At 41.7% G+C, this 26395-nt stretch overlaps 1 protein-coding gene across 5 annotated transcripts in view; it reads right to left on the bottom strand.

Moving 5' to 3' along the window:
* The window catches only part of farp2 (FERM, RhoGEF and pleckstrin domain protein 2), a 38838-nt gene extending 15997 nt beyond the window's left edge, over positions 1 to 22841 (bottom strand). For all 5 annotated transcript variants that reach the window (XM_044043880.1, XM_044043882.1, XM_044043881.1 and 2 more), the window contains exons 1-10: positions 22770 to 22841; positions 21260 to 21540; positions 7959 to 8063; positions 4566 to 4608; positions 4363 to 4441; positions 3923 to 4020; positions 3701 to 3815; positions 1021 to 1168; positions 847 to 942; positions 598 to 761 (exon numbers count right to left, since the gene is read on the bottom strand). In XM_044043880.1, coding sequence (XP_043899815.1) covers positions 598 to 761; positions 847 to 942; positions 1021 to 1168; positions 3701 to 3815; positions 3923 to 4020; positions 4363 to 4441; positions 4566 to 4608; positions 7959 to 8063; positions 21260 to 21460 — 1049 coding nt within the window. In that variant the 5' untranslated portion in view covers positions 21461 to 21540; positions 22770 to 22841. The remainder of the gene's footprint in view (positions 1 to 597; positions 762 to 846; positions 943 to 1020; positions 1169 to 3700; positions 3816 to 3922; positions 4021 to 4362; positions 4442 to 4565; positions 4609 to 7958; positions 8064 to 21259; positions 21541 to 22769) is intronic.
* Between the last annotated feature and the right edge of the window lie 3554 nt (positions 22842 to 26395).

Here is a 26395-nt window from a genome sequence, read left to right as displayed (position 1 = left end):
ACTGTGTTTATGTTTGTGTCTATGGTGTATGTATGTTTATGTTTTGTGTGTTGTGTTATGTTTACTGTGTTTGTTTGTTTATGTTTGTGTATGGACTGTGTTTATGTTTGTGTGTGGACTGTGTTTATGTTTGTGTGTGGACTGTGTTTATGTTTGTTTATGTTTGTGTCTGGACTGTGTTTATGTTTGTGTATGGACTGTGTTTATGTTTGTGTGTGGACTATGTTTATGTTTGTGTGTGGACACTCACAGACATTATCACATGTCTGTCATATAAGAAGGTAGCGCACATCTGAAACATTTAAAGGCTGTTGCATTGATGATCATCATCATTTATTATATCAAATACATTAATTCTAACTTCATAAGACTTATTATAGCCAATGATTTGTGTCATATTTATAGCCAATTTCATTGTTTCTGAACCTGAAATGAAAGGTTAGAACTGTATTTTAAGCACGTAATAATGATCATAAATAGTAGATATTTGATTTTGGCTTTGACATCACCCAGCTGTACTGCTACTACTGAGCTAGCTTTCCCACACTTACAGTAATGTTTACTCTTTAATGTCAGTGGTTAGTGAGCAGTTGACACCTGTATCTGAAGGAGGAGCCTCTGGTGAAGAGGAGAGCTTTGGTTTTGGGTTGAGGTTGATCCAACAAGCGGAAAAACGAGTGATATTCCACACAGATCTTCCAAAAGATTTTACACTGGTCTCGACTGGCCATCATGAACTCCAGAGTGTCCTGGTGTGGTCCCTGCAAACAAAGACGCCGAGTGAGTGAGTGAGTGAGTGAGTGAGTCTGACACAGACAGACAAACGTGGATTTCCTTTACACGTACATGGACTTCTGGGTGAAGCTTGATCAGGAAGCGCTTTCTTTTGAAGCTGAGTTTGCGAATCTTGGACCAGTTGAACGTGTTTATTTTTGTGTTGCCCTGTGAAAAAGAAAGAAATGATCTCGCCAAATGTCGACCACATTGACCACACACAGCGGATGTGATGACCTCACTCACCTGAAAAACCTGAAGGCCCATATTAGCGACAGCCAGGTTGATCTTGGTGCCTTCGCGGTCGGCCGCTTGGTGGAAGCGGACGCCGTACATCTCCAGTTTACGAGCAATCTCCAGGATTTGGAAATCAGATTCAGCTGGAGTTTGACCCCTGGAGAAGGAAGCGTAAAATAAAAAACCTTTTTTCCATGTGCATGACTCACTCACTGGCACCGTCTTACGTCAATGCAGGATCAGTTTCCACAAAATGACTTTTTAATACATATTTCTCTACACATCCTTCACTGGCCCAATGTTTTTAACATTTACATGCAGGGCTGCAACAACTCATCAATGACTAAACTAATTGGTGTTTTCAGATTATTTGCTCCTTATTACAAATAAATCATTTTAACTGAAACATTTTCATGGACAAAACAAGACATTTAAGAACATCATCATTTTGAGATTTGGACAAAACCTCTAATCGATTCATTTACATCTTCTTTTTCACAAAACACAAATCCAGCTAAACCGATAATTGGATTTCAGACACTTTTTTAGAGCTGAAACAATTAATCGATGAATAGATTATTGATCGTTTACTAATTGAATCGACAACTGGGTTTGATCATCGATTAATCGGTTTGAAGCTTTTTTCATGATTAAAACATGATTTATGATTGTTTAAGTCTCTTAAATATGAATATTTTTCTTAATTTCTTTGCTCTGGATAACAAAGAAATCATTCAAAGTGAATCATTTTGGTTTGTGGACAAAACAAGACATTTGAGAACAAAATAATAAAATAAATCAAACAAATAATCAACAGATGAAAATAATTGTTAGTTGCAGTTATATACCTTTTGACCCAGTTTAAAGGCTTAAATTTAGAGTCTGAGCAAACATCAGCTTCATTGAGCATCGAGTGTGATGTCACAAGCACAGGAGTCAAACTGAACAATGTGCTGTATGAAAGAGTGAGTGAGTGAGTGAGTGAGTGAGTGAATGGATGAATGATGGCACAACTGTAGTGTGAATTCAGCATCAAGACTATATAAATACAGACCATTTATCATTTACTATGAAGTAATAGAAAACGACCAAGCAGAAAAAAGCACCCCCCTTGTTTTCACTATTTTGGAAAAGCCCAACCCACACGCAGCTGAGGCTTCACATTAGCATCTTGACGATGAAGTTTGACCCCTGGTGGCCATGATGCCATGTAATGCATCCTTTTCATTTACCACGTACAGTCCAGACAAAGCCAGATGACGAGCAGTGGTGCGACTTCAAATCCCCTATAACTATGAGGATTTGAGAGGCATTATCTAAAAAATGTGTGATTACAACCAAACAGCATGTTAGGAAGACATATCCATCCAATCATCACCACATTCTAATTTTGTTCATCCGTTAAGCGGCTGAATCTCTTTAGGTTCCCTCCCCTGCCCCACTGCCCCACTGCCCCACTGGCCTTATGGCTAATAGACTGCCCAGAGCAGGGGGGGGATTAGGACCTGGGAACTTGCCGCTTGGCAACCAGAGGAAGAGATTAGCCGAGGTCTTTAGAGCTGCCTAACACACTGGGTTGAAAAGAGCCCGTTGGCCAAAGGATGGTTCTGAGATAACAAGGAGACCCTTGTAGATCAAGGGTGCCCACATGCAACTTGCACAGGCAACAAATGAACACCAATATTTTTAAAGTGTAGAAAGTCTGTTTTTAACAACCAGACCTAAATTAAACTTCAATGATAATCCAATGCAACCGTTCCACTCAGTGGAAACACAGCTTAAATTACACTAACTGGATCTGACCTCTTAAATATTCATATATAAAATGTAATACATAATATATTTAAATTTCAAACATCATCATTTCTGTCTTACAAAAAGAGAACATAAACAGAGATATACTGAGTTTTTAGTGAGTGAAAATGTTTTTTCTTTTACATTTTTAAATACAAGGCCAAATTTGGAAGCCCTGTTATAGATGTTTGGCAAGAATAAATAATAAAATAATAAAATAAAATGTGACACCACGACATCATCACAGCAGGAAGTAATTCTGCTCTGAATTATCCAGGATAATGTGATGGTGCCTGGGTCAGAGGACAGACTGGGTCAACAACGTCATGACAAACGGTCTTAAAACCGACTTCACATGGTGTCAGGAGTCAAAGAGAATCACGCTCACAGATCTCACGTTACTTAATAATAACTAGAGCATATGTGTAGTGAAGCAATGTTATTGTCCCGTCACAAGATCAGATTACACGTTATTTCTTGGGCTTCATGTTGTGCCTATAGTGCTACATGAGGCCCTGATACTTTATATGATACTTTATACTTTACTGATATGTTTAAACTATGTATGACGTCATTTCTGACTTTTACAGTGTAACCAGGTTTCAAAGTGAAGCCAATACAGAAGTGCCTGGAACCTGTATTCTCATGAATATGAACTCATGAACTCCACGGACAGTGCTTCTCATGAATGTGAACTCATGAACATGTGTTGCACTCACATGAACTCCACAGACGTTAAATGAACCTTCTCCAGACATGCACGATCTGAAGAAAACAGTTTGTTGAAAGAATGAAGGGGGTATAACAGCAAGCAGCTGAGAGTGTATGGAAGACACAACGCAGCGACGACCCTGAAACAGACTCAGCGTGATGCAGATGAGAAGGACAAACTCACACATGTCTGCGGTGGAGCTCCATGATCCTCTCCTCCACCTTCTCTTGATAAGGCAGCAGCTTGTTTGTCCTCAGGAAGTCTCCGTCAGCCGCATCGTCATAGTCGCCAATCTCCGCTGTGGCACACGAGAGACGAGGTCAAGGGTCAACAGTTTCTCTAAGATCATTAACGTACACCACGTGACATGTGACTGTTCCATTAAAGGATTCATGTTAGACGTACACTGGACGAGGTGAGAGGCGAGCAGAGCTCCAGTGTTCTCCGAGCAGATCAACCTGCCCTCCATCAGGTCTCTCTTCATCTGCAGCGAGAACAAGTACCTATAAGAAATAAACACATACGCAGACGATATGTTCATGTTCACGACAGATGAATATCTAGTTTTATCTAGTCTTATCTTATAAATGTTAACTTCTCCACTAGTTCTGTGTTCATGTGTTTTACTGTGACACTATTCCACGGCATGAGAATGTTTTTCATGAATGATTTACTTTTTCTAAATCCTCATCCAAATCATTCCACACAGAATGAACTCTGCATCTATGAACCCATTCTTTTCTCACCTTTACAATAAACTAAAAGTGAATCAAAGTCAATCTAATGCCGCACATGCATGAGGAGACTTTAACCTCCAGTAGAAAGTAGAGTAGAGAGACAGTGACCTGGTGTATTCCTCCTGCAGCTGACCAGGATCTGGAGGAAAGAATTTCACCGACAGTCTAAAGAGGGTGTTTGCTGGTCCTGGAAAATACAGAAAACCATCAGCACAGGCGCGCACACACACACACACACACACACACACACACACACACACACACACACACACAGAGCCATGAAACATGAGCTAATGATCAAGTTCACTCACTTCTGACTTGTTTCACAACAGGTTTTGTTGGTTCCAGCCAAACCTGCAGAGAAAAAAAAACAAAATTCTCAATGGAATTAAACTGGTGCTGTCAGTTGTTCTTTTTAAACCACTCTGTGACTCAGATTGACTGTAGACCCCGCCCCTTTCCTCTGAGCCTGCTGTCTGTCTCATTACATCTGGGTTTAACTGAAGGAAGAATGTGATCCAGACAAATACAGAGAAATGTTTATCAGCTGATATTTACCCGACGTCCTACATTCACACAACAATCCCTGGAGTTCTGATCCAGTACTTTTGTGTAGATTTGGCACTTTACAATAGTTCTCATGAACTGGTCAACAAACACCAAACAACATGGTTTCATCTGTGTGTGCGTGCGTGTTGTTGTTGTTGTTGTTGTCGTCGTCGTCGTTGTTGTTGTTGTTGTTGTTGTTGAGCGGGGAGTGAGGATAAGGGTCTCGTTCAGACACGGTATCAACATCCATCCTCAGTGATCCCGTCTCCACACTCTGATCACATAAATCACATTTGGAGGACAGATTGTGAGGACAAATTTGTCCTCACAATCTGTCCTCAGCTGACATCAGCGGGTGTTTCACAGCATGTTTACACTGATCAGTGCTCATACCTTAGAGCTGTAAGTGAACATTACATTGAATCCTTTGTCAAATGATGTCGCAAAGTTTACGTGGTCAAAATGTCTTCATTCCTTAAAGATTTGTCCTGAGTGGACACAGAATGAAATGATCTGACTGTGGTGTGCGTCCACAGAACAGACTATTTTGACATGTGCAGCGTATTTTAATAAATAATAAAACCTTCCACTGTCCGTCTGAGTCTCCTCTTCTTCCAGGTCTGTGACTTTCGTGTCTATTTAATATTCTTTTATGGAATGGAAACACAGCAGTAAGTAGACGTGTGATCAGACACGTGACAGAACAAAACCAGGAAGTTAAGACTGTTCGGACGTTAAGACAAATCAGAATATTCCTGTTTGAATGGACTGTTTAGGATCAGAGTTTCAGAATGAGCTTGTTGACATGACATGATGTTTCATTTCAATCAGACTTTTATTCCGATGACTTGAGTCCATGGAAATCACAGCTCGTGTCTCTAAGCTCTATATGACTGTTTTCATGTCTGTGTTGAAACACATTCATTTCCCATCACCAGTGACAGAGGGAAAGCAGAAGCACAACAGCCATGCGAGTGAAGCCAGACGGCAGCTGGAATATGGACCAAAGCTTCTTCTAATGGTTTCAGCAGAGCCGGGAAGCATGAGGAGATCAGATGTGGTCATAAGAGACGCATCCAGGACACATTTTAATGCCAGGTGTGAACACTTGTTCTTAGCATGATGGGGCCATGATTGGATCACTAAGGACGGATGTTAGTACCAGGTCTGAACAGGGCCAAGGAGAGACAACTTAAGGTGAGGACGCCGTCGCTGCACAGATCAAATATGACCGTAGCTTCAATGTGTGCAGGTCTGAACACGGCGTAAGACACAGAAGCTCTTTTTCTTTTGTTTATTGTTAAGCACAAACAAAGTAGATACTTACGCTAACCCTGAAATCTCTTTGACTGTCATTTTATTTTCTTACTTTATGAAACACTAAATATGAAAACATGTGGGGATAATGGTAGCAGGGTTTAAGCATGATTGGCCTTGCTCTCCTCTGCTGCTAAAATAACAAATAGTACTATGATGATTATCATTTAAAGTCTCTTATTTTGTGTAGTTTGCACGTTTTAAATTCAATTTTATTTAAAGGGGACATATTATGCAAAATCAACTTTTTAACCATTTTAATACTTATATTTGGGACTCTGGAGGCCCTGCCAGTCGCCAAAGTGTGGAAAAAGAATACTCAGTCATGTTTTCGTGGTCCCCCTCAGTGTAAGTATAGGCGATAAAAGGCTCCATGCTGAATTCCCTGCGCTTATGACGGCAGCATGCGAATGTTACCGCCCACCAGTAAGTTTACTTGGAGAGCTCCACCTTAGCTCCACCTTAGCTCCACCTTAGCTCCACCTTGTCCCTGCGAGAGTGCAGGCGAGGGAGGAAGAGCGGTATTATGTCAACGCGGAGGGACAAGTGTGCTGTTGGTGGCTGCACAGTGGAGCACAGTGTTTTACAGAGGATTTTATATATGAAGCTAATGTGCCGATGATAAAGTCAGCAAACGTGTGTTCGTGTGTTCGCACCACTTCACATCAGTATTTAGTCAGTGACGTACAAACACACACATTGTTAAGAAAAGGTCACATAGAGGTCATAACTGACCATTCTGACACGTCCTAATTAAACATATTTGTTCAGTACGTCCTCCATGACCGGAGCACAGACTCAGTCTGATGCAGTCACATACAGCAGCTGTTTATGCAGCGATCAGTGGTGGATCAGTGGTGCTGTCCCTAAGTGTTTTTAACTGATTTACAGTTGGACAGTGTTCGGCTCCATCCTTATGTGGGACGTCTCTTCCTGTGACGCCACTCTCGCTGTTTTCTGGGCACGCTGCCATGTTGATATTGTCAGAGAACTAGTGGAGGGAGGGGGAGGGGGAGAGGAATGAGGGGAGGAAACAGGATCTGAGTGAGTGAGCGCTGTAAAAAGGACAAATCAGAAACCCCCTGGAAGAAGTGGGCGTGTGTTTGCCTGTGTCTCATTTGCATATAAAGGGACCAGACACAAACCCGAGCATTCTGAAAGGGGCGTGTTTAGCAGGGTTATTGAACTGCTATGATGCTTCATCCTTATGGTATTTTGACCAAAGCATGTCACAGACATGTTCATTAGGACACCAGGGAACTATTTTAATGGGGGAAATAGGGTATAATATGTCTCCTTTAAATGCTCTTACTAATAGTTTAACATTTATGCTTTTTTCTTTTGTTTTAACAGATATTTACGTCAAAGAATGTTTTAACATAAGAGTCATAAAAGTTATAAAAGCACATAAAATATGAAAAGAAAAACGTGAGAGAAACAAAACACTTGCATATCTGTACAATTACTTTGATTGTTTGGGTTTTTTTCTTAAAAAAGTCATGGATTTACCTTTGAACTAAGTATCTGATCCATTTAGCACTTTTACCCTTACATTAACATCTGTATATAAAACCCGACACTAACTCGTCTTCTCTGCTGCTGCATATAAAAACTCGTAGGTCTTAAATTCCTCTGATGTTTCTGGAAGAATCCAACAACGGAAAGTCTGACATATGGACACTGCTGCCAGACAAGTTAAAAATATTCAGATTATATAGTGCTGAAGTCCAGTCAAAACAAATGTGCCTCACCGTATGAAGTTTAAGACTAACTCACTGTGACCTTTTAAATATCAGTTCCCGGGTATTTAAACACACTACTGTAGTCGGAGAACGTACCCAGTTCATCTGCATGTTCTGAAACTCCAGGCCGAAGTAATCGCTCTCGATGAGGTTCCCTCTGTGGAAAACATCAGAGAGCACTTCCTGTCCAAGAGCTTTTGGCTGGAGGAAAGAAAAAGAAACAACAAGAGAAGGAGAAATCATTATTTTCATCGCTATGTCAACATGAAAACCTAAAAACTGCAGCAGATGACGCAGATTGAAGCGTGAGGCGTGAAGGGCTCAATGATCTGCCTCCTTTTGACTCAAAGAGGAAAAATAAAGCGGAGAAATGGTGTGAACAGGGATAAAAATGAGAAAATGATTTTTGCTACAGGCCACACTGGTGTTCAAAGATTATTACCGTATCATCTGTTAGTGATCCACTTCAGGGCTGCGACTAATGACTTTTCATTGTCAATTAACCAATCAGTGGTCTGCTCCAAGTCGTTCAAAATAAACAAGAATGAATGAATGAATGAATCAATGGATCATCCGTTTACATGACTACGTTCTGTCCAGCGCGAGCTAGGAAACGCACCGACGGGTCAGTTGTGGTGGATTTATGTCGTCGGGAAAATGAAACTTTCACTTGAGTGTCTTGATGCTGCGGTGTAGTGTTGATGCTACATTATAGAGCTGAAACAATGAATCCATTAATAATCGATTACTAAATTAATCGACAACTATTTTGATAATCGATGAATGGGTTTGTTTTAATCTTTCATGATTAAAACAAGATTTACGATTGTTTAAGCTTCTTAAATGTGAGTATTTTCTTCATTTCTTTGCTCTGGAGAACAAAGAAATCATTAAAAGTGAATCATTTTGGTTTGTGGACAGAACAAGACGTTTGAGAACGTCATCATTGTCAGCTTTGACAAACACCGATCAACATTTTTTAAGGTTTTCTGATATTTTATGGACCAAACGATTCATCGATTATGAAAATAATCGTTACTTGCAGCTCTACTACATTAGCTTAGCTCATCAGTCCAGGTGTTTGTGCAATGCAGAACCACTCCTTCATTGCCAGTGCTAGATAACAACTGCTCTGTGACTAAAACCAACAACACAATAACTAGCAAAACAGTTGGCGATTAAAGGGATAGTTTAGTTTTTTTTCATCTTACTCCACAGCGCCACCTTTGCCAAGAACCAGCGTAAGACAAGCAGGCTTGTACTCAGTGAATACATGGCTGCCAGCTGGGACACATACCAAATGACTCTACACCAGCTTAAGTCTTTGATATCTTCACAAAATCCTAATGTGAGACAGACTTTTCTGACTGGAAAGTGAAGTTTGTGACACTTTGTGAACCACTCTCACTCCCTGCACCAAAGTCCATGGAGAAAAGCAGCAATTCTACAATGTCACAGTACACAGGAGCTGTCGCTCCACTCAACAGTTCCAACGTGTCATTTTGTGACTCCGATGTTAGAAATCCTTTGTTCACATTTATAATCTGAACGAGCAGCTCCTGTGTCTGTGAGACAGAAGTACGCAGTTTAGCAAATGGCGTATACTTTAAATATCGTCCATGTAAGTGCAATGTTAACCAACTGAGCCTTTTAAGTGGCTATGACATGTTTTCCTTGCAATCGTCACTTTCCAGTAAGCAAAGACTGTTTTATTACAAAAAACATATTGTAAATAATTCAATAGACTTCAGCTGCTGTGGCGTGTATTTGGTGATTGATGCTGGTTCTCAGTGAAAGGGGCACACGTGGCGCAGACAGCACCGACTTTGTGTCTTGTACAACCACACCTCAAAAAACACGAACCATCCCTTTAATTATCTTGCTAATTACGGTTACTGTTCTAATTGAATCCTAGTTTGAACTATCAACTCATGTATTATATGTACGTCTGTATTGTTTAATGTGTAAATGTATTTGTTGAAGTGAGTCTTCTTCTTGAGGTGTATGAATGTTTTCTGCTGCAGGACCTGAGTCCAAGTTTACCTTCAACACTCCGGGGCTTGTTTTCACTAAATGAAGAACTAATTACTATGCACTAAGAACACACTGCACTTGAGGTTTGGAATGTCAGCCCAAGACTTTTAGAGAAAATTATAGCCTGAAACATCTGGATGTGATGTTATATAGTATTTTTAAAAGGCCTTATAAAAAGGAACTGCTTTGCATCGGTGGGAGTGAAAATCTACCAGTCGCAGAGCGACGGGACATTTACTGTAATTTAGTCTTTTCATTGGTTTGATTCAATCACATGTTCTGCATCCACAGAGGCTATAAACTGCAGGTGAAACTCTCAGGGATCTGCTGTAAATATGACATGAGCAGTGTCTGATTACAGCTGATCTCATCCACAGAACAAAGCACCGGTGTGTTCAAATACTGGGTTTTCTTTGAGTTTTTCTTTGAGTTCACACAGAATGCGTAAGGATTCAACGAGATGTGAGGAACATTTCTGTCTTTGTGTGTTTCAGTGTGATCACAGAAGACAGAAGTCGTCTGAAGAGCTCTGTCAACAAAGTCATTTCAGCTCAACCAATTCATCCACGGCAGTAAAGACAGTATCCACGCTGCCTCCGTCCAGACCATGGTGTGGATAGCTTAACTAACCCAAACCCAAGTGTCCAGGTTCAGACAAACTTAAATTTAAAGATCATGTCCTGTTCTGTGATTTTACTGTAACAATTATTAGATAATAGTGTAATAATTTCTGTCAGGATAATCTTCACCTTTACCTTAGCTGTTTTTTGAACTGCAGCGGAGGAAAACATATCACATATGACTTGACTGTAGTTAACGCTAACACAAGGTACTTAATCTGTGCGTCACTCCCTTTTTGTTGACTAAAAACTCTTTGTTCTTCTTTGATCTCTCCGTGGAGTGTGAGTCACTTATGTATTTACACATGGTTTATCTGTGATGATGTGACAGATAAATCATGTGATCATGATCATGTGCTCATGTCTCAGTACCTGTAATAAGTCTGTGTTTTCTCAACGGTAAAGAAAAGCTGCGCCAAATACAAAACATGACAATTATCAATGATTTACAAAAAAAGGATTTCAGTTACTAGACTGACAACAGCATTGATGTGTAATTTATGTTTTACCTGAAATGAAAGTGTGCAGCAGATTATAAGACACTTTGACAGGCTCCTCCTCCGTGTTACTCATTAACTCTCTGCAGGAATGTTTAACTACATTTAGGGGACGGGGGTAAAACTTAAAAAGTGAGTTAAGAGTTAAGAGTTGCTATTTGTCCTTCAAAATAAAGGGAATGGTCAAACATCAATGACCCAAGATCAGCCGCACATCAAACATCCAAACGTCTAAGGACAGGAATCAAAAGTAAGTGTGAATTACAAATGAGTGAATTCACAGTCAGAAAATGAAAGAAAGGAAGCAAGGAAGCAAGGACATATTGATTAAAAGATGAATTCATGGTTTCATAGCAGCCTCAGATGCTGCCTTCAAGCAAAGGGAGTTGAAGCCAAGTCCAGTTTAGTCATCACATCACATTTGTATCACAATGTATGAGGGTGTAAATATGAGCTGAAACACACACTTGGTCCATGAGCCCTCACACCTGAGCCCTGCAGGTAAAAGTGTCAGTGACATCACACTCCGTGTGTGCGTGTGTGTGTGTGTGTGTGTGTGTGTGCGTGCGTGTGGCAGAACTTCTATTCTCATGAGAGAAAACAGAAACAAACAAACAAACAAACAAACATAAAAGGTGTGACCCAGATATCACCCGGCCTCGCTCTAACGTGGGCGCAGCTCGCCAGACAGGTTGATCGTGGTGGATCGTGGTTCACCTGAGGGCAGCAGAGGGTTTGTTGGGGCACGTAACGCAGTGGGACGTATGTTGTTGAGGCTGCTGATAACCTGCTGACATACATGTTAATGCTCTGCTCACCAGTGACCGCGTTCACACAGTTCAAAGGTCAACAGCTTCACTGGTGACTTTTCCACGACATAGTCCCGGCACGCCTCGCCACGGCTTGGAACGCATTTCCACATTTATGGTTTAGTCCTTTTCCATTACTACTATTAAATATGTACTCAACATGGGCGGAGTCATCACAGCCTTTGATTTACATGCGACACACACACACACACACACTAGTGATTAGTGGGATGTAAAGCTGTTGTTTTTGGCGTAACTGAATATTAGACTCGGTTAATTAAAAGATTTGTTCAAAGAATCGTTCGGTACTTCCTGCATGACCGGAGCGTCGACACCGTCTGACACGGTCACTGAACTGAATACAGCAGCAGGGGTTGTGACGCATCAGCTCAGCTCCATCAGAACTTTCCTGAGCAGGGTTACCCAGTACTAAGACAAGTACCTGCTCTGCTATCGCTAATGGAAAAGCAAAAAACAACAACAACAACAAACTGTACTGAGTCGAGCTGTGCCAGGACTGTAGTGGAAAACTGCTCATGTTTTCAGTTTTCTGTCTTTGGGATGCACCCGTGGTCTGTTTATTATAGAGCTGCAAAGAACCATTATTTTCATAATCGATTAATCTGCCGATTATTTTCTCGGTGAATCGTTTGGTCCATAAATGATCAGAAAACCTTAAGAAATGTTGATCGGTGTTCGTCAAACCTGGAAATGATGACGTTCTCAAATGTCTTGATTTGTCCACAAACCAAAATGATTCACTTTTAATGATTTCTTAAACACTGAGTTCCATATGTATGAATGTGTACTTGCACATGGACGCACGGCTCTGTTGAAAACAAATGCACAAAGCCGGGGGGAGAGACCGTGAGACACAAGGGGGAGCTTCGTCGAGTTTAATGCCACTTTTGGTTCCCATAGTCTGTAAGAGTAGAATGGGAGGCAGAGCCTTTAGCTACCAGGCTCCTCTCCTGTGGAACCAGCTTCCAATGATAGTTCGGGAGGCGGACACTCTCTCTGTATTTAAAGTTAAACTTAAAACATTCCTTTTTGATAAAGCTTATAGTTAGAGCTGGTTCAGGGAAACCTAAACCATCTCTTAGTTATGCTGCTATAGAACTAAACTGCTGGGGGATTTTCCGGTGGTACACGCACATTCACTCTCTCACACTCAGCATTTGATTATGACTTTTTATATGTCATTAACCTTGTCTCTTTCTCTCCCTAGTTTGTGTCTTTCCTTCCTTCTCTCTCTCTCTCTCTGTATTCTCATCATGCAGGTTGCAGGATCAAGATCCAGTTTCCGAGGCTACGCTCATCGTCACCATTATTATTATTTTGTAAATTAAAAAGTCGATATCAGTAACTGTATAAATTTGTAACCTGATACAGTTGTTGTGTATCTGCTGCTGGTCTCCCTCTCTCTCTTCTGTCTCTCCCTCATCTCCCTCTTGTCCTTTCTCTCCCCCCATTTTCTGTCCCCCACCTCTCCACTATCCCCCATTTTTCCTTTCACCCCAACCGGTCGAGGCAGATGACCGCACATCTCTGAGCCTGGTTCTGTCAGAGATTTCTTCCTGTTAAGAGGGAGTTTTTTCTCTCCACTGATGCCTAGTGCTTGCTCATTGTGTGAACTGTTGGGGGTCTCTGCTCTCTTTGATGTTGTCTATGTACAGTGCCTTGAGATAATGTATGTTATGATTTGGCGCTATACAAATAAAATTGAATTGAATTGAATTGAATTTAATGCCACGTGTGAACAGTCATATGAAGTGCAGCCTGGTCGTGATTGCAATGGTCACGTGATTACTGTTTGATGGTGCACATGGATCACATAATAAATCAATACCTGTCAACAGCCAAAACACTGATCATCCAGCACCTTGGAAAACTGCACTGTGGCGTGCACCACATGTCAGACCTCACATCTGTGGCCTTCTGTCTATGCCAACAGACAACAGGGTGAATATCTGTCAATACTGATGTACAGTTGATAAAAATGTAAAAAACCATCAGAGCAGCCGGATCATGTGCAGAACGAGGGACCGTTTGAGACGTTAAAGAGCTCCTTCATTCGCCCGTTGAGCTTCTTCAGCACACAGAGGCCGAGTGTGTTCAGGTGAGAGTCGAGTGCTCAGCTGCAGCGACTCTAAAAATCTGAGAGCACTTCATTTCTGAGCCTGCACTGAGTCACTCCTCCCCCTCCCCCTCCTCACACACCCTAATCTGTGAAGTTCATCCCGTTATCTAAAAATAAAGCTGCTTAAAGCTGCAGTGCTCGCGTTAAGTTGTTAATATTATTTTATTTCATGGACAGAAACATGTATTATTTCTAGGCTGCATCCTTCACACGGGAGCATTTGTGTGTATACAGCAGCAGCACATGGAGCAGGTGGGGGAAAGAAGTATTGGTACGTTCCATTTGTTATCACAACCTCACCAACCCCGACAACCCTGGGATTCCAAGATCAGAATCAGAATCAGAATCAGAAGAGCGTTATTGCCAAGTACGATTTGCACATACAAGGAATTTGTTCTGGTGTCATTGGTGCATAACAAGCATACAAAATTTTAAAAAGTTAAGTGAACAGTATACGTATATATACACAGTACATAAATGTTTTTTGTTGTTTTGTTTTTTTTTTTTAAAAAGATGGCTGCCACTTTACAGCAGAAGGTTGAAAACATCGACCACAGGACGAGAGCTGCAACTCACCATTATTTTCATCGTTGATTTTCTCCATTAATCAATTAATCGTTTGATAAAACCTTAAGAAATGTTGTTTGGTGTTCGTCAAACGTGGAAACGATGAAGTTCTCAAACGTCTTGTTTTGTCCACAAAGCAAAATTTAAATTGTTTAGTTGTAGATTCATTGTTTCAACTCTACACAGGACTACTTTAATGAGTAGGAGAAGAAGTCAAAGCGCCTGGAAGTGAAGCTAAATGAACCAGCCACCATTGTGGACATAGCAGCGTGACTCAGACAGCAGCGACAGTGGTGATGCAGCTGCTTGTGTCTCAACTGCACTGAAACTAAAAGTTCATAGAACATCCGTGACAAACTCTCTAGTGTGGATATAAAAAGTATTGACTGGTGAAAAGCACTCCCAGATTATCACAAAGTTCACCAACGTTGACAGGCTACCCTTGAAAAACCAGACCACCACAGTCTTTCTGCGTTTGCCACATACAGGCCTACAGCAGGGGGCGTATGTGTGTGAAACAATGCCTTGTTTAGAGAACACTTTGAGAAGTGTGTGGATAAGGCCTTGATCAGCATTGTGTGAACTCATGTGCGGCTGTTTCTACTTAGTTTGGGGTTAAAACAACTCTAATATGGTGGTTGTGTGATTTCTGCTGGTTGAAATTCCTCGAGCAAACTTTGAGCAGAGCTTCACTCATGAGTGTGTGTGACCCTCTCCCTTCCCCCCCCCGCACACACACACACACACACACGCACACCAGCTCAAACTGCTCCCTCTGAACTGCTCCTTTAACACCAGACGCTGCCCCTCGACACCCCCCAACCCCTCCCTTGGTTGTCAACCCCTGCTATTTATGTGCTTGTTTGCTAACACTAAAGTGAAGCTGGCCCAGATTCCCTACACACACACACACACACACACACACACACACACACACACGCACGCGCACACACACATGCACTTTTTTTTGTTTCTTTCATTTTGTAAGTTTCAAGCTCAGAGTTACGGCCGGTGAAGGGGGCGGGCTATTTCTGGATAAAAGGAGCCAGTGTTTCCCTGCTGTCCTCGGCCCCGCCTACCCGTCCAGAGACCACAAGGCCGAGCTTTCTCCTGTGCTGGCAGTGGGCGGAGCCTGTGGATCAGAGCCATGCAGGCAAATGTCTGCTGCTGCTGATGACCATGCCGAGTACCTGCAGCAGATCCAGCACATCAAAGCACCTACGCTCTGGCTCAGAGGCAAAATGTCCGTGAATCACTTTTCACAAGACAACAAGTGTCAAAAAAACACTTTTAAAACGCCCGAGTGTTGATGTTTCATTAGCAAACGTGGAGGAAGGAGTGGGTGGCAGGAAATAGCAGGTGATGAGAACTGTGCACAGATGTAGGCGAGTATTTGGGCAGCTGTGCAACCGAAAACGCCACAATGGGAGGAGGCAGTCGCTTGATGGCCACAACCATTTCAAGCATTCAACGCTGCAATTTTGAGTCTATTTTTGTGTACAGAGCACATGAGGGAAAACTGAACTTTTAAATGTGGGGGAACGTTCATTCATTCAGAGGTCAGACAGAAAAAAGACTCGAAATTAGAAGAAGGTGTGGCAGAACAAATCAAGGTGATATGTCTGACAGAAATTGTGATTTGATTTGCAGATTTAATATTTATCATTGCACAGATTTGATCTATGGTCCGTTATTCACACCACAGTAAGGGAAGCTGATCCAATTAAAAGATCAGCTGAAATCCGCTGAATGGGTTGTGAAAATAACTGTTAGTTGCAGACCCAAAGAAGTTTAATAGGAGATATCACTCTTTAATCACCTGGAATGTATGCCAATAATTATCTATATGAAGAGATTCAGAAATGTGACTTAATTGTGATTTTTCTGTAAAAACCTTTGACAGTTAAGCATAAACCCCAGGTCAGATGTGCTGGATAACATCTATCCTAAATTGCAGCCTTGACATTTTCTTAATGGCGTTGTTCAAAGGTGTCATTTTGACTTGAGAACAATTACAGACACAAATTATAGACAATTATAGACACACAATTTTCCTTCCAGGCTTCAACTTCTCAGAGTGAATGAGCAGTAAAACAACGGGAGTCTCTCAGACTCGTCCCACTGTCCTCTCATCCGCACCGTGTCCACAGTTGACTGAACTCTTCACATCTTCATCATCATCATCATCATCCTCTCCACCCATCGGTGCACAGACCTGCTTCCACACAAATCAAAGCCTGTGTCTGTCACAGTCTATTAGATTAAGACTTTGAGGCAACATATGGTGCATAAGATTATGAAACGTCTGTCTCATGTGCAGCAGCAGCAGCAGCGGCTGCCTGGACTGTTACTGTCGTGTCTACACCCGGATTTAGGGACACAGCAGTAAAAAACAAAACACATGCTGACAATGAGTGGCCACCGGCTCTGCTGATATGACACTGCAGATTCAAAAAGTGCTCAGTGACTCAGTCAGAGCGCAGGGTTGTTTGTTCATTGTGGAGCCTGCACTTTGATTTACATTCCCTCCACAGAAGGGAAGGAAACTCTCTCCGATAGTTGCTTCCTTATTGCTTCCCATTTGCCTTCTCAATGGCTCCGGCAGCAACTCTTCAAGTAAACATGGATCTAAAGAGACTGATCATGGAGAAGTTTGATCCAACCAGCTGCCAACTCTTCAGAAAGAGATTTACTTCTTTACAGAGTAAATGTCATGAAGAGAAGGGAAATACAACATGATTTCCACATGTACTATTTTATGCTTTTTTCACACCAATATACACTGAGCCCATTAAAAAAAGCCTGTCTGTGGCATTTATCTTCATGAACGTGCAGGAAACAGGAGAAGACAAACACCACAAAGTGCCAATGTTACTATTCTGTGTCTCAAACTTCCACTTCTCACTCTCGAGTAGTACACCAGAGTCGTAAAGTAGTAGAGGTAGAGTCGAGTAGTGTCAGGTACAGTGAATTATAGTAGTGCTCTAGAGTGAAGAGTGTAGAGTGAGCAGTGTCGGGAGTGTCGGCAGAGTCGAAAAGTGGGAGTAGTAGAGTGGGTAGGTCGAAGTAGTAGAAGTAGTAGAGTCGGTGTAGGAGAGTAGTAGTCGCAGCAGGAGTAGTGTGGAGTAGAGTCGTAGTAGTGAGTAGAGTCGAAGAGTAGAGGTGTAGGGAGTAAGTGTAGAGTCGAGTAGTAGTCGGTGAGTGGAAGTGTGGGGGAGTCGGCAGTGGTGTGGTCGGTGAAGAGTGAGGAGTGATGAGTCGAGGTAGTGTCGTAGTAGTGTAGAGTAGTAGTAGAGAGTCAGTAGTGTCGGAAAGTAGGAGTAGCGTAGAGTAGAGTGGGGCAGTGTGTGGAGGTCGTGCCTAGTAGTTCAGAATAGTGTCGGTAGTGTAGAGTCGAGTAGTGTGGTAGAGAATAGAGTGAGAAGAGTAGTAGAGTGTGTGAGTAGTGTGTCGAGTAGAGTCGGTAGGTGTGAGAGAGTAGTAGTGCTGTAGAGTGGGTCGGTAGTGTGAGTAGAGTAGTGCGAGTGAGTCGAGTAGGTCGGTAGGTAGTGTCGAGTGGTGTAGGTAGAGTGGAGTGTAGAGTGGTAGTGTCGGTGAGTAGAGTGAATGAGTTTAGGCCTAGAGTGTCCCAGTAGAGTGTAGAGTGAGTAGTGCAGAGTAGAGTCACAGTAGTGTCGAAAGTGTAGAGCAGCCCCAGTAGCAGTAGCAGAGTGCAGAAGATTTAGTTTAGTAGTGTAGAGCAGAGAGTAGTAGCCGAAGCAGTGCAGTAGAGTGAAAGTAGTAGTGTAGAGCAGTCGAGTAGTGTTTCCAGTAGAGTCGAGAATCAGTAAGAGTGTCAGTAGTAGGTGTAAGCAGTGTCGGTAGAGTGGTGTGTAGAGTCGAAGTAGTGTGTGAAAGGTGCCCAGTAGTGTCAGAGAAATTCTAGAGTGTCGCGTGTAGTAGTAGTGTAGAGCCCAGTAAGTAGTAGAGTCGAAGTCAGTGAGTAGTGTAAGTAGAGTCGTAGAGTGTAGAGTGAAGAGTGTAGAGTGGTAGAGTCAGGTAGTGTCAGTGTCGAAAGTAGGTAGAGTAGTGTAGAGTAGTGTAGTGTAGAGTAGAGTCGAAGTCAGAAGTCGAGTGTAGAGTAGGAAGTCGGTAGTGTCGAGAGTCGTGGTGACGAGTAGTGTAGTAGTGTAGAGTAAGGAGTAGAGTGTCGAGAGGAGTAAAGTGTCTAAGTCGAAAGTAGGTGTGAGTCGAGTAGTAGTGTCGAGTAGAGTGGTAGAGTCGAGTGGAGAGTAGTGTCGAGTGGGAGTAGTGTCTAGTAGAGTCGTAGTGGGGTCAGTAGTGTGAGTCAGTGGTGTGGGTAATGGAAGTAGTAGTGTAGTGAGGAGTGGTGTAGAGTAGAATTAGTAGTGTGGTAGAATTAGTAGAGTAGAAATGTGAAAGTAGTAGGTAAAGCAGAGTCAGTGGTAGTGTCGGAGTGAGTCGAAAGTGTGAGAGTGTCGTAGAGTCGAGTAGTAGTAGTGAGTAGGTAGTCGGAGTAGTGTAGAGTAGAGTCGAGTCGAGTAGAGTCGAGTCGAGCTAGAACTGTGTCAGTGCAGACAGAGACTATCCCGAGAGACAATTGCCTTTCCAACTTCTCAACTGTAACGCAGTGAACTCAGGAGTGATGTCACACCCAGTTCACCCATGTAAATAGAGTGCAGCATAAGGCTCTAATACAATGGGATAAAAAATACTGAGCACTGTTTCAAGCGGCTGTAAGCGGCAACAGCGAGAGGACGAATGTCTTTGTGTTACCCTGGAAACTACACTGAGACTTGCATTGCTGACAAAAATAAAGCAGGCACAGAAGAAATGAGCATGTTCACCCAGGTGTGGTGTTCCCGTCAATGCCAGTGAAAGCTGATGGACACCTGCACGCATTGGTGAGTTTTGAATTTGTCCTGGGAGTTAATGCCGATTTAACACATTCCCACTGATCAAAAACCTGTTGAAACCTGGGATTAAATGGGATTTTTGACCATTGGGACTGAGGTATAAGTATTATAAGAACTGTAATACAACTGTAAGCCCTCTTATCAGAGCTGTGACCCCAAAACACAGGAAGCCATTGTCTGAAGTAAAACTGTGAATTTTGGCTGCTCTTCCTCTGCCATTTTTCAGTGACTCCCACTAGAGTTGTTTTCCGATACAACTTAGCTCATCATGTCGGCGGTTTGGCAGTATTTACCAAGCTCCGTTAGCGTAGTTAGCTGTGCTAGCTCCGTTAGCGCGCCTACAGTCAAACTGGAGCGGCCCCTTTATTAAACGAAAAGAGCAGCGCGACTCCTAACCAGCGTACCTGTGTCCTGCGTATGTACGCCTCTGTTTTTAAAGTTTAGCGTTACTTCAGAGACTCATTTTAACAATCTGGAGTCAAGTAAAAACTATGTCACGCGCGTCCTTTCCGGGTCAGTCGTCATGGAAACATGAAGCTCTGCCAGTGCTGCTGTGTTTGGACCAGAGTCAAAACAAACGTACAAGCTGAAAAACGAAATAACACATCACTGGTAAAAAAATAAATGCTGTCCATTTGCTGTATTTGTTTGGGGGTGGAGTGGCTCAGTGGTTAAGACTGGTACCCTATGTGCGAAAAACATCATGGTCGCGATGGTCGCAAATTCGATTCTACCCCTCGCTGACTGTACTCAATTCCATTGTAAGTCGCTTTGGATAAAAGCGTCTGCTAAATGACATGTAATGTTCATGTTTTACAGAGGGTTGAACCTGACCAATGATAATCATATCACAGTCATGCCACACTGGTATCGGTACCCTGTATCGGCCAATACCCACAGCACAAGTATCGGAATCGGTATCGGGAGGGAAAAAATGGTATCGGAACATCTCTAACTCCCACACTAACTTCTGGTTAACTTGTGTGCTTTAGCGTTGTACACCTCCTAAGCTTGTTCCCTGGATCATGTGCAGGGTGCACGTAAGTAGGCAGGTTGGTTAGTGACAGACAGGTACACCAGCCAATAATCCCATTTTCAGTATCTTGAGCAGCTACGGAAACCAGGGTCAACATCCCATAATGAACTGTGGCTTCCAAGTGCCAATTAAAAACAAAAACAATGTATAACGGAAGCTAAATGTAAATCTTTGCATCTTGTTTTAAATCTATAAAACTGCACATATTGAATTGCGTCAGGGTTACACAAATGAAAGTTTAAATACAATTAGACACAGTGAATTAAAATAACAAACTGTAACCTAAATATGAAATGTTTTTTTGGGGCTCCAACAAAAATAAAGTGTGTTTCAGAACCAATTTACACACCCAAGCTTTAAAATTTCACATGAAGGCCCAATTTAAGTCTGCATCCTCAGCTGAAGACAAAGCACAGGGATACAGACTTTCACAACAACTCTGGTGAATGTGAGTGTAAATGATGTGAACACATTCAGGCCTGGATGGTCTGGTGTTGGTCACCCTTAGAAACAGGAAAGAAACAGAAAAGCTCCCACTGTACTTAAAATCTCGAGCACAAATCACAGCCAAGAGGAAACAAACACTGTCCTGGTGAGTTACACAGAGTTGGCTGAGTAAGAGGACTTAAGGAGGAAGGGATTTTAGCACCAAAGCCTTGTGGCAGCTGTCACACGCAAACAGGACAGACAAAGATAACGTCTGCTACTGTGAACAGAACCTCAGCCTTATCAGCAACATAGGGAAGATGTAAGAAACACAAGAGGTTGTGGAACTTACATCTATGTCAAAGAACTCCTGGGAGTCGTCCAAGCCCTGCACTCGAATCTGTAGCCCTCGTCCATGGCTCCTGTTTCCGCTGACCATGTTGCCACTGAGGCTCTGGCCCGGCTCCAGAGTGCTGATACCAGCATTGAACTGGGCTCCCAGCCTGGTGCCGGGAGTCTGCAGGACCCGGTATGAACCCTCTATCTCCCCCATTCCAGCTTCAGAGTCAGCTGCCTTCCTCCACCACCTCCTCCTCCTCCTCCTCCTCCGGCACAAACGCCAACACCTCGCTCCTGTAAACAGAGACGACAAAAACAGTCAGCAGAGCTGCAGGAAAACATCACACATTTAAATGATTATTTATATATACACTGCATTTTTACGGGTAACGCCTCTTTTAACATGTCACTTTATGTATTTAAAAGCCACCTCTCAACCTATTTTAATTGGTATTTTTCTACTAATTTCTAGGGATTGCTCCATACAATGTTGCCTTAGTGGATATGATATAAATTCATGCATCTCCTAGAGCTGCACAATTTAATCGCAAGATAATTGAAAACACTTTACAACCATCGAGTATGTTCAGATCGAAAGACACTGAAATTATTAGTTTTAATTAAAATTTGATATTTAAGGGTCGGATCCCATATGTCCCCATTCAATTCTGTGATTTTAACCAATATTGGACCAAACCAATATGGATATGGAACTGGGTTTTACGTCATGTTCACTTTAATTTATAAAATTTGAGAATTCACTTTCATTGTGAACTTCACGATTATATCTCATATATTTGCATATCATATCATATCATTGTTGATTAAGTCACATCTTATGTTTTAATTAATCATACATTTTATACTGTGTCATTTTTACCTAAGAAGCTTGAAAACTTTCCTGTATATAAAATGATTATGACCAGGATTATGGGACACATTTACAACATGCACAATAATTATGTAACAGTGAAAAACTCGAGCAGAAACGTCGTTTAAGTTCTTGCCAATAAAACAACGTGAGTTGTATTGAATGGAGTGATGTCATTGAATCTTTAGTTCGAACTCAGGTTTGCAGAGTAACTTCACCTGATGATTCTCACTCAGAACTTTACCCACAGTCATTCTACGTCATTCACAATCAGAACACCGACAACAATAATCGATAGTGACTGAAGCTACGTGTTGCATTCAACAATTACAACAGTTTGAAGACTTAAGTGCGACGTCAGTAAAATTACCTGCGTAACAATAAAACGTTTCCACGTTGCATGTGCGGCCTAAACGGAGTCAGAGGACACGACTTAAACCACAGACAGTGGCCAAACTGAAACAAAGTGAACGACAATAAATGAAGTCAACTTCCAAACCGAGGTTTATTTTCCCCTGTTTGACGACGAGAAGCGTCCATGAAACTGTTAAAAGCCCTGAAATAAAGCGCCTTTTCTCTGAGACTGAACTCTTCCCGCGAACGAAGAACTAAAGCTGGCAAAGTTCACGTGAAAGCAGTCGCTGAAACTCACCGTTGTTTTCTGCGTCAGTGTAGAAAAGAAAAGTTTGCAGCGGCAGTCACAGAGAGCAGGACACACTTCCAGTCCATGGTCGTCGTCGTCGTCGTCCGTCTTCGTCCACGGGACTGAGCACACACGCGTCTGTGATTGGCCGCTGCGCGTCCGCTTCAGCCTCCTATTGGTCCACAAGAGTGCGAGCGCTGAAGGCTGAGGAGGAACGTTCACCTCCTTCACTTTAAACAGGGGCGGTGTTACAACCAGGGAAGGTACAGGGTAGGAAATTGCCTGGGCCCCCAATCTGAGAGAAAACCGCAATTTTTAACATCACATTTGAACACGTGCTAACAAACTGAGGACTCCTCCCTTTTCCCAGGTGCCTCAGAGAACTTTAGTGGTCTTCATATTCCAAAATGGATGCCATTCCCCAGCATTTTTTTTGAGTAAAGTTCAACTTCAAAACGTGCTTCTCCATTATACAGTTACAGTACAGCGCGAGTCGACTTTACGTGTTTTTTTGCGTTTCCATTAGTGATAATAATACATGGTACTTGCTGCTTTTTTGGTACCTGCTCTGGCAAGGTCCGACACACGAATCAAACCAAACAATGCAGATCAGTTAAAAACACTTCAAAATCCTGAAAACGTGTTTATCTCAAACATTTAACAAGGAATTTGCTAAAATCTCAATATTTAAAATGTAATCCTCCAAAATACACCAGAAGAATCTGTATTTTTAAGTTCTATCTAAAGTTTTTAGCAGGCGGAATTTTGGTCTCGCTGTAACCCAAACTCATTTTAGGAACGTACCACAACAAGGTTTGGTTAAAGGAGAATGTTCTGACAGGGGCAAAAAGAAAACTGTGCAATGTTTCGGAAACAAACAACAAGCCAACGTCAGCCGAAGTGAACAATGATTCGAGAAAATATGATTAAAACTTTGTTATAGTTGTAACAAGATAATTGCACATTTCATATTTTTATTTGAACATTGATTTCTCAGGCTGCAATGTTGAGGTCATTTGTATTGCTAAAGCAAAAATGTTATTTGCACAGCAAATTATTGAAAGAGAAGTGAAACATTTGTTCTAATATTGATGTTTCTTTCAATAAATGTTATACAATTTTGTGAGAGTCGGGGGGGATTTCTTCCTCCCAACAGAAAAAGTTTGAGAACCATTGCAACTTGAACAAAACATGTACATTTCCTTTAGGGTTTTTTTTTTGCATATATGTAGTAAATAATGTAATACATATATACAGTATATTAAGTCAACCATCTGCTATATAACTATGACGATATCTTAAGTATATTTCTTGCAAATGTCGGACAGCCATTTCCAGCTGGAACCTGAAGTTTGTAAATCTGCTGACCAAAAAGACCAACAATCATCGCTGATTTTCTCTATGGACTTTGGTGCAGGGGGTGAGCAGTTTATAATTAACCCATAACTTCGGGTTCCAGGCGGAAAAATGGCTGTCTAACAAACTATTCATAAGATATGGAAAATAAGTCCCTATACTGGCAGCCATGTTCTCCGTGTGAATGAGTGTCAATGTCTCGCAGCGGTTCTTGGTGCAAGTATGAACTCTGGAATAACACCTTGATCAGAAATCCTGTAAAGATTTGAATGAGTGTAGGTGTGGGGCCCCCACTGGTATGACCAAGACCTGATGGAAACGTCTTAACAAAGCTTGATTGATAAGAGATACATTGTTTTTTCTCATATGACTCTTATGAGAAAAAAGAAACTTACTTTGTGGGTTTAGGGTGACTTATAGACAATGTCTCACATTTTCACTGTAACTTCTGAATAATATGAATATCTATTTATACATTAGGTATTTGTGTGTGTTTAACAGGAGAGACTACCAGAGTCTATAACCCTGTCAACATAATTCTATTTGGGTTTATCGTTCAGCTACACCATTTAATGACCAGTCAAACTGAGCTGATGTGAGGAGAAAAGGAATGAAATTACTTCTATTACTATGATGGGGCGCCCCCTATTGTTGACTTCAGAATAAAAGCATGCATTACACTGTAATCCAGAGAGGCATACACACAATCTGATTCGGTGCATCTTCATACATGGCTGTTTATCTTTGTAGTGTGTCAAATGTAAAATAATGTCTTTGCTGTTATTGTGAGAAACAATCCTGTATATAATATATAACGTAAGAAAACATTCATCTGCCATTTTAGATTTGAAAATGTACAAAATATACATGAAAGCTCTGGGTGAAAGTTACACAAAAAATACATGGGATTAAATAAAAATATCTTGAAAATCAAAATAATTTAAAGAGACCTATAATATGTGTAGGAACATTGCAGCTTCTAACTTTCTCCAGACTCAGACAACTTCATTAGTCCCCAAAGGACAATTCATTTGAAGCTCACCACATCTGCCAACCTTCACAGTTTAACAACAGTCAGCACCAGCAGACTGACAGACAATGAAGTAATGGAAACAGCGATCAAATTAAATACTTTACAGTTAGTCAATCAATAAAAGATAAATAAATAAGAGCACGTCTGGGTTTAGGATGCCAGATTAAACTGGCCTAGTGTTGTAAAATGACAACTCTCCGGGTTCAGCAGCCTGAGCGCTGAAGGAATAAAATGATTAAAAAAGTGATTCGTTTTACATCGGGCTTCATAGTGCCGGCGACCTGGAGCCGTCCCCTCTAACTCATCAGAATCAGAATGTGCTGAGGGTCGGCTGACAACGGTGGTGGCCGTCTTCCATGCTTGCCTCTCCCAGGCGGACATCAGATCTTGTTGCCTGACTCCAAAGATCTTGGAGCAGGTCTTAACGATGCAACGCCACCGAACCAGCAAATAAAAGAAACAGTTAAAAGACTCAATAAAAGAACAGGACAGTGTCCAATTCTAATCCCCATTTTGCATGTTTTTGGACTGTAGGAGGAAACCAGAGAACTTGGAGAAAAGCCACGCCCACACATGGAGAACACGCAAACCCCACGCAGAAAGGCCTTGTTCTGACCACGGCTCGAACCCAGGTCTTCTTGCTGCAAAGGCAAGCGTGTGCCATAATCAATTAAGTGAAAATGTGGTACTTTGAAATTAGCATTGACATTTAAGATAACTCTCATCTGTGATTGTCATTTAAGTGACTAGTGACAGAGACAAACAGGACATGGGCAGTTTAGGGGCCAATGAGATCTCAGCCCTGTGGCCCTGACCTTAGATCCACCAATGGAAAAACCACAGTGTTGGAGCAGCCATCTTGAAGTTTCGAGGTGATGACTTCCACTCAGAGATTGAAATCCTGAACTTCAATGAATGAAATGTATTCCCGTTTATCAAACAATGGCAAGTTAGTTAGTTATAATGCTAACATTAACCACAACTATCCTCCCTGTTCTGTGGAGATTGGGATATGCAAATATTGACCTCAATCAGATTATGATGAAGAAACAATGGAACAATTTATGTAACATGGAACTTACATGTTAGTCTGATTATGAGTCAAATGTTCACTGCTGTGAAACAATGTAATTACAATGCATATAGAATGTGACTACAATCAAAATAGTTTGCATGTTTTTAATCTGAGTGTGAACTATTATACTACACTACAGTTTCATGTCACCAGAAAATGCAGTTTACATGT

The sequence above is a fragment of the Solea senegalensis genome, linkage group LG14 (assembly GCF_019176455.1).
Source record: "Solea senegalensis isolate Sse05_10M linkage group LG14, IFAPA_SoseM_1, whole genome shotgun sequence".
Lineage (NCBI taxonomy): Eukaryota > Metazoa > Chordata > Actinopteri > Pleuronectiformes > Soleidae > Solea > Solea senegalensis.
Note: the sequence above shows the minus strand (reverse complement) of the source record. Positions and strands in the feature narration are given on the sequence as shown.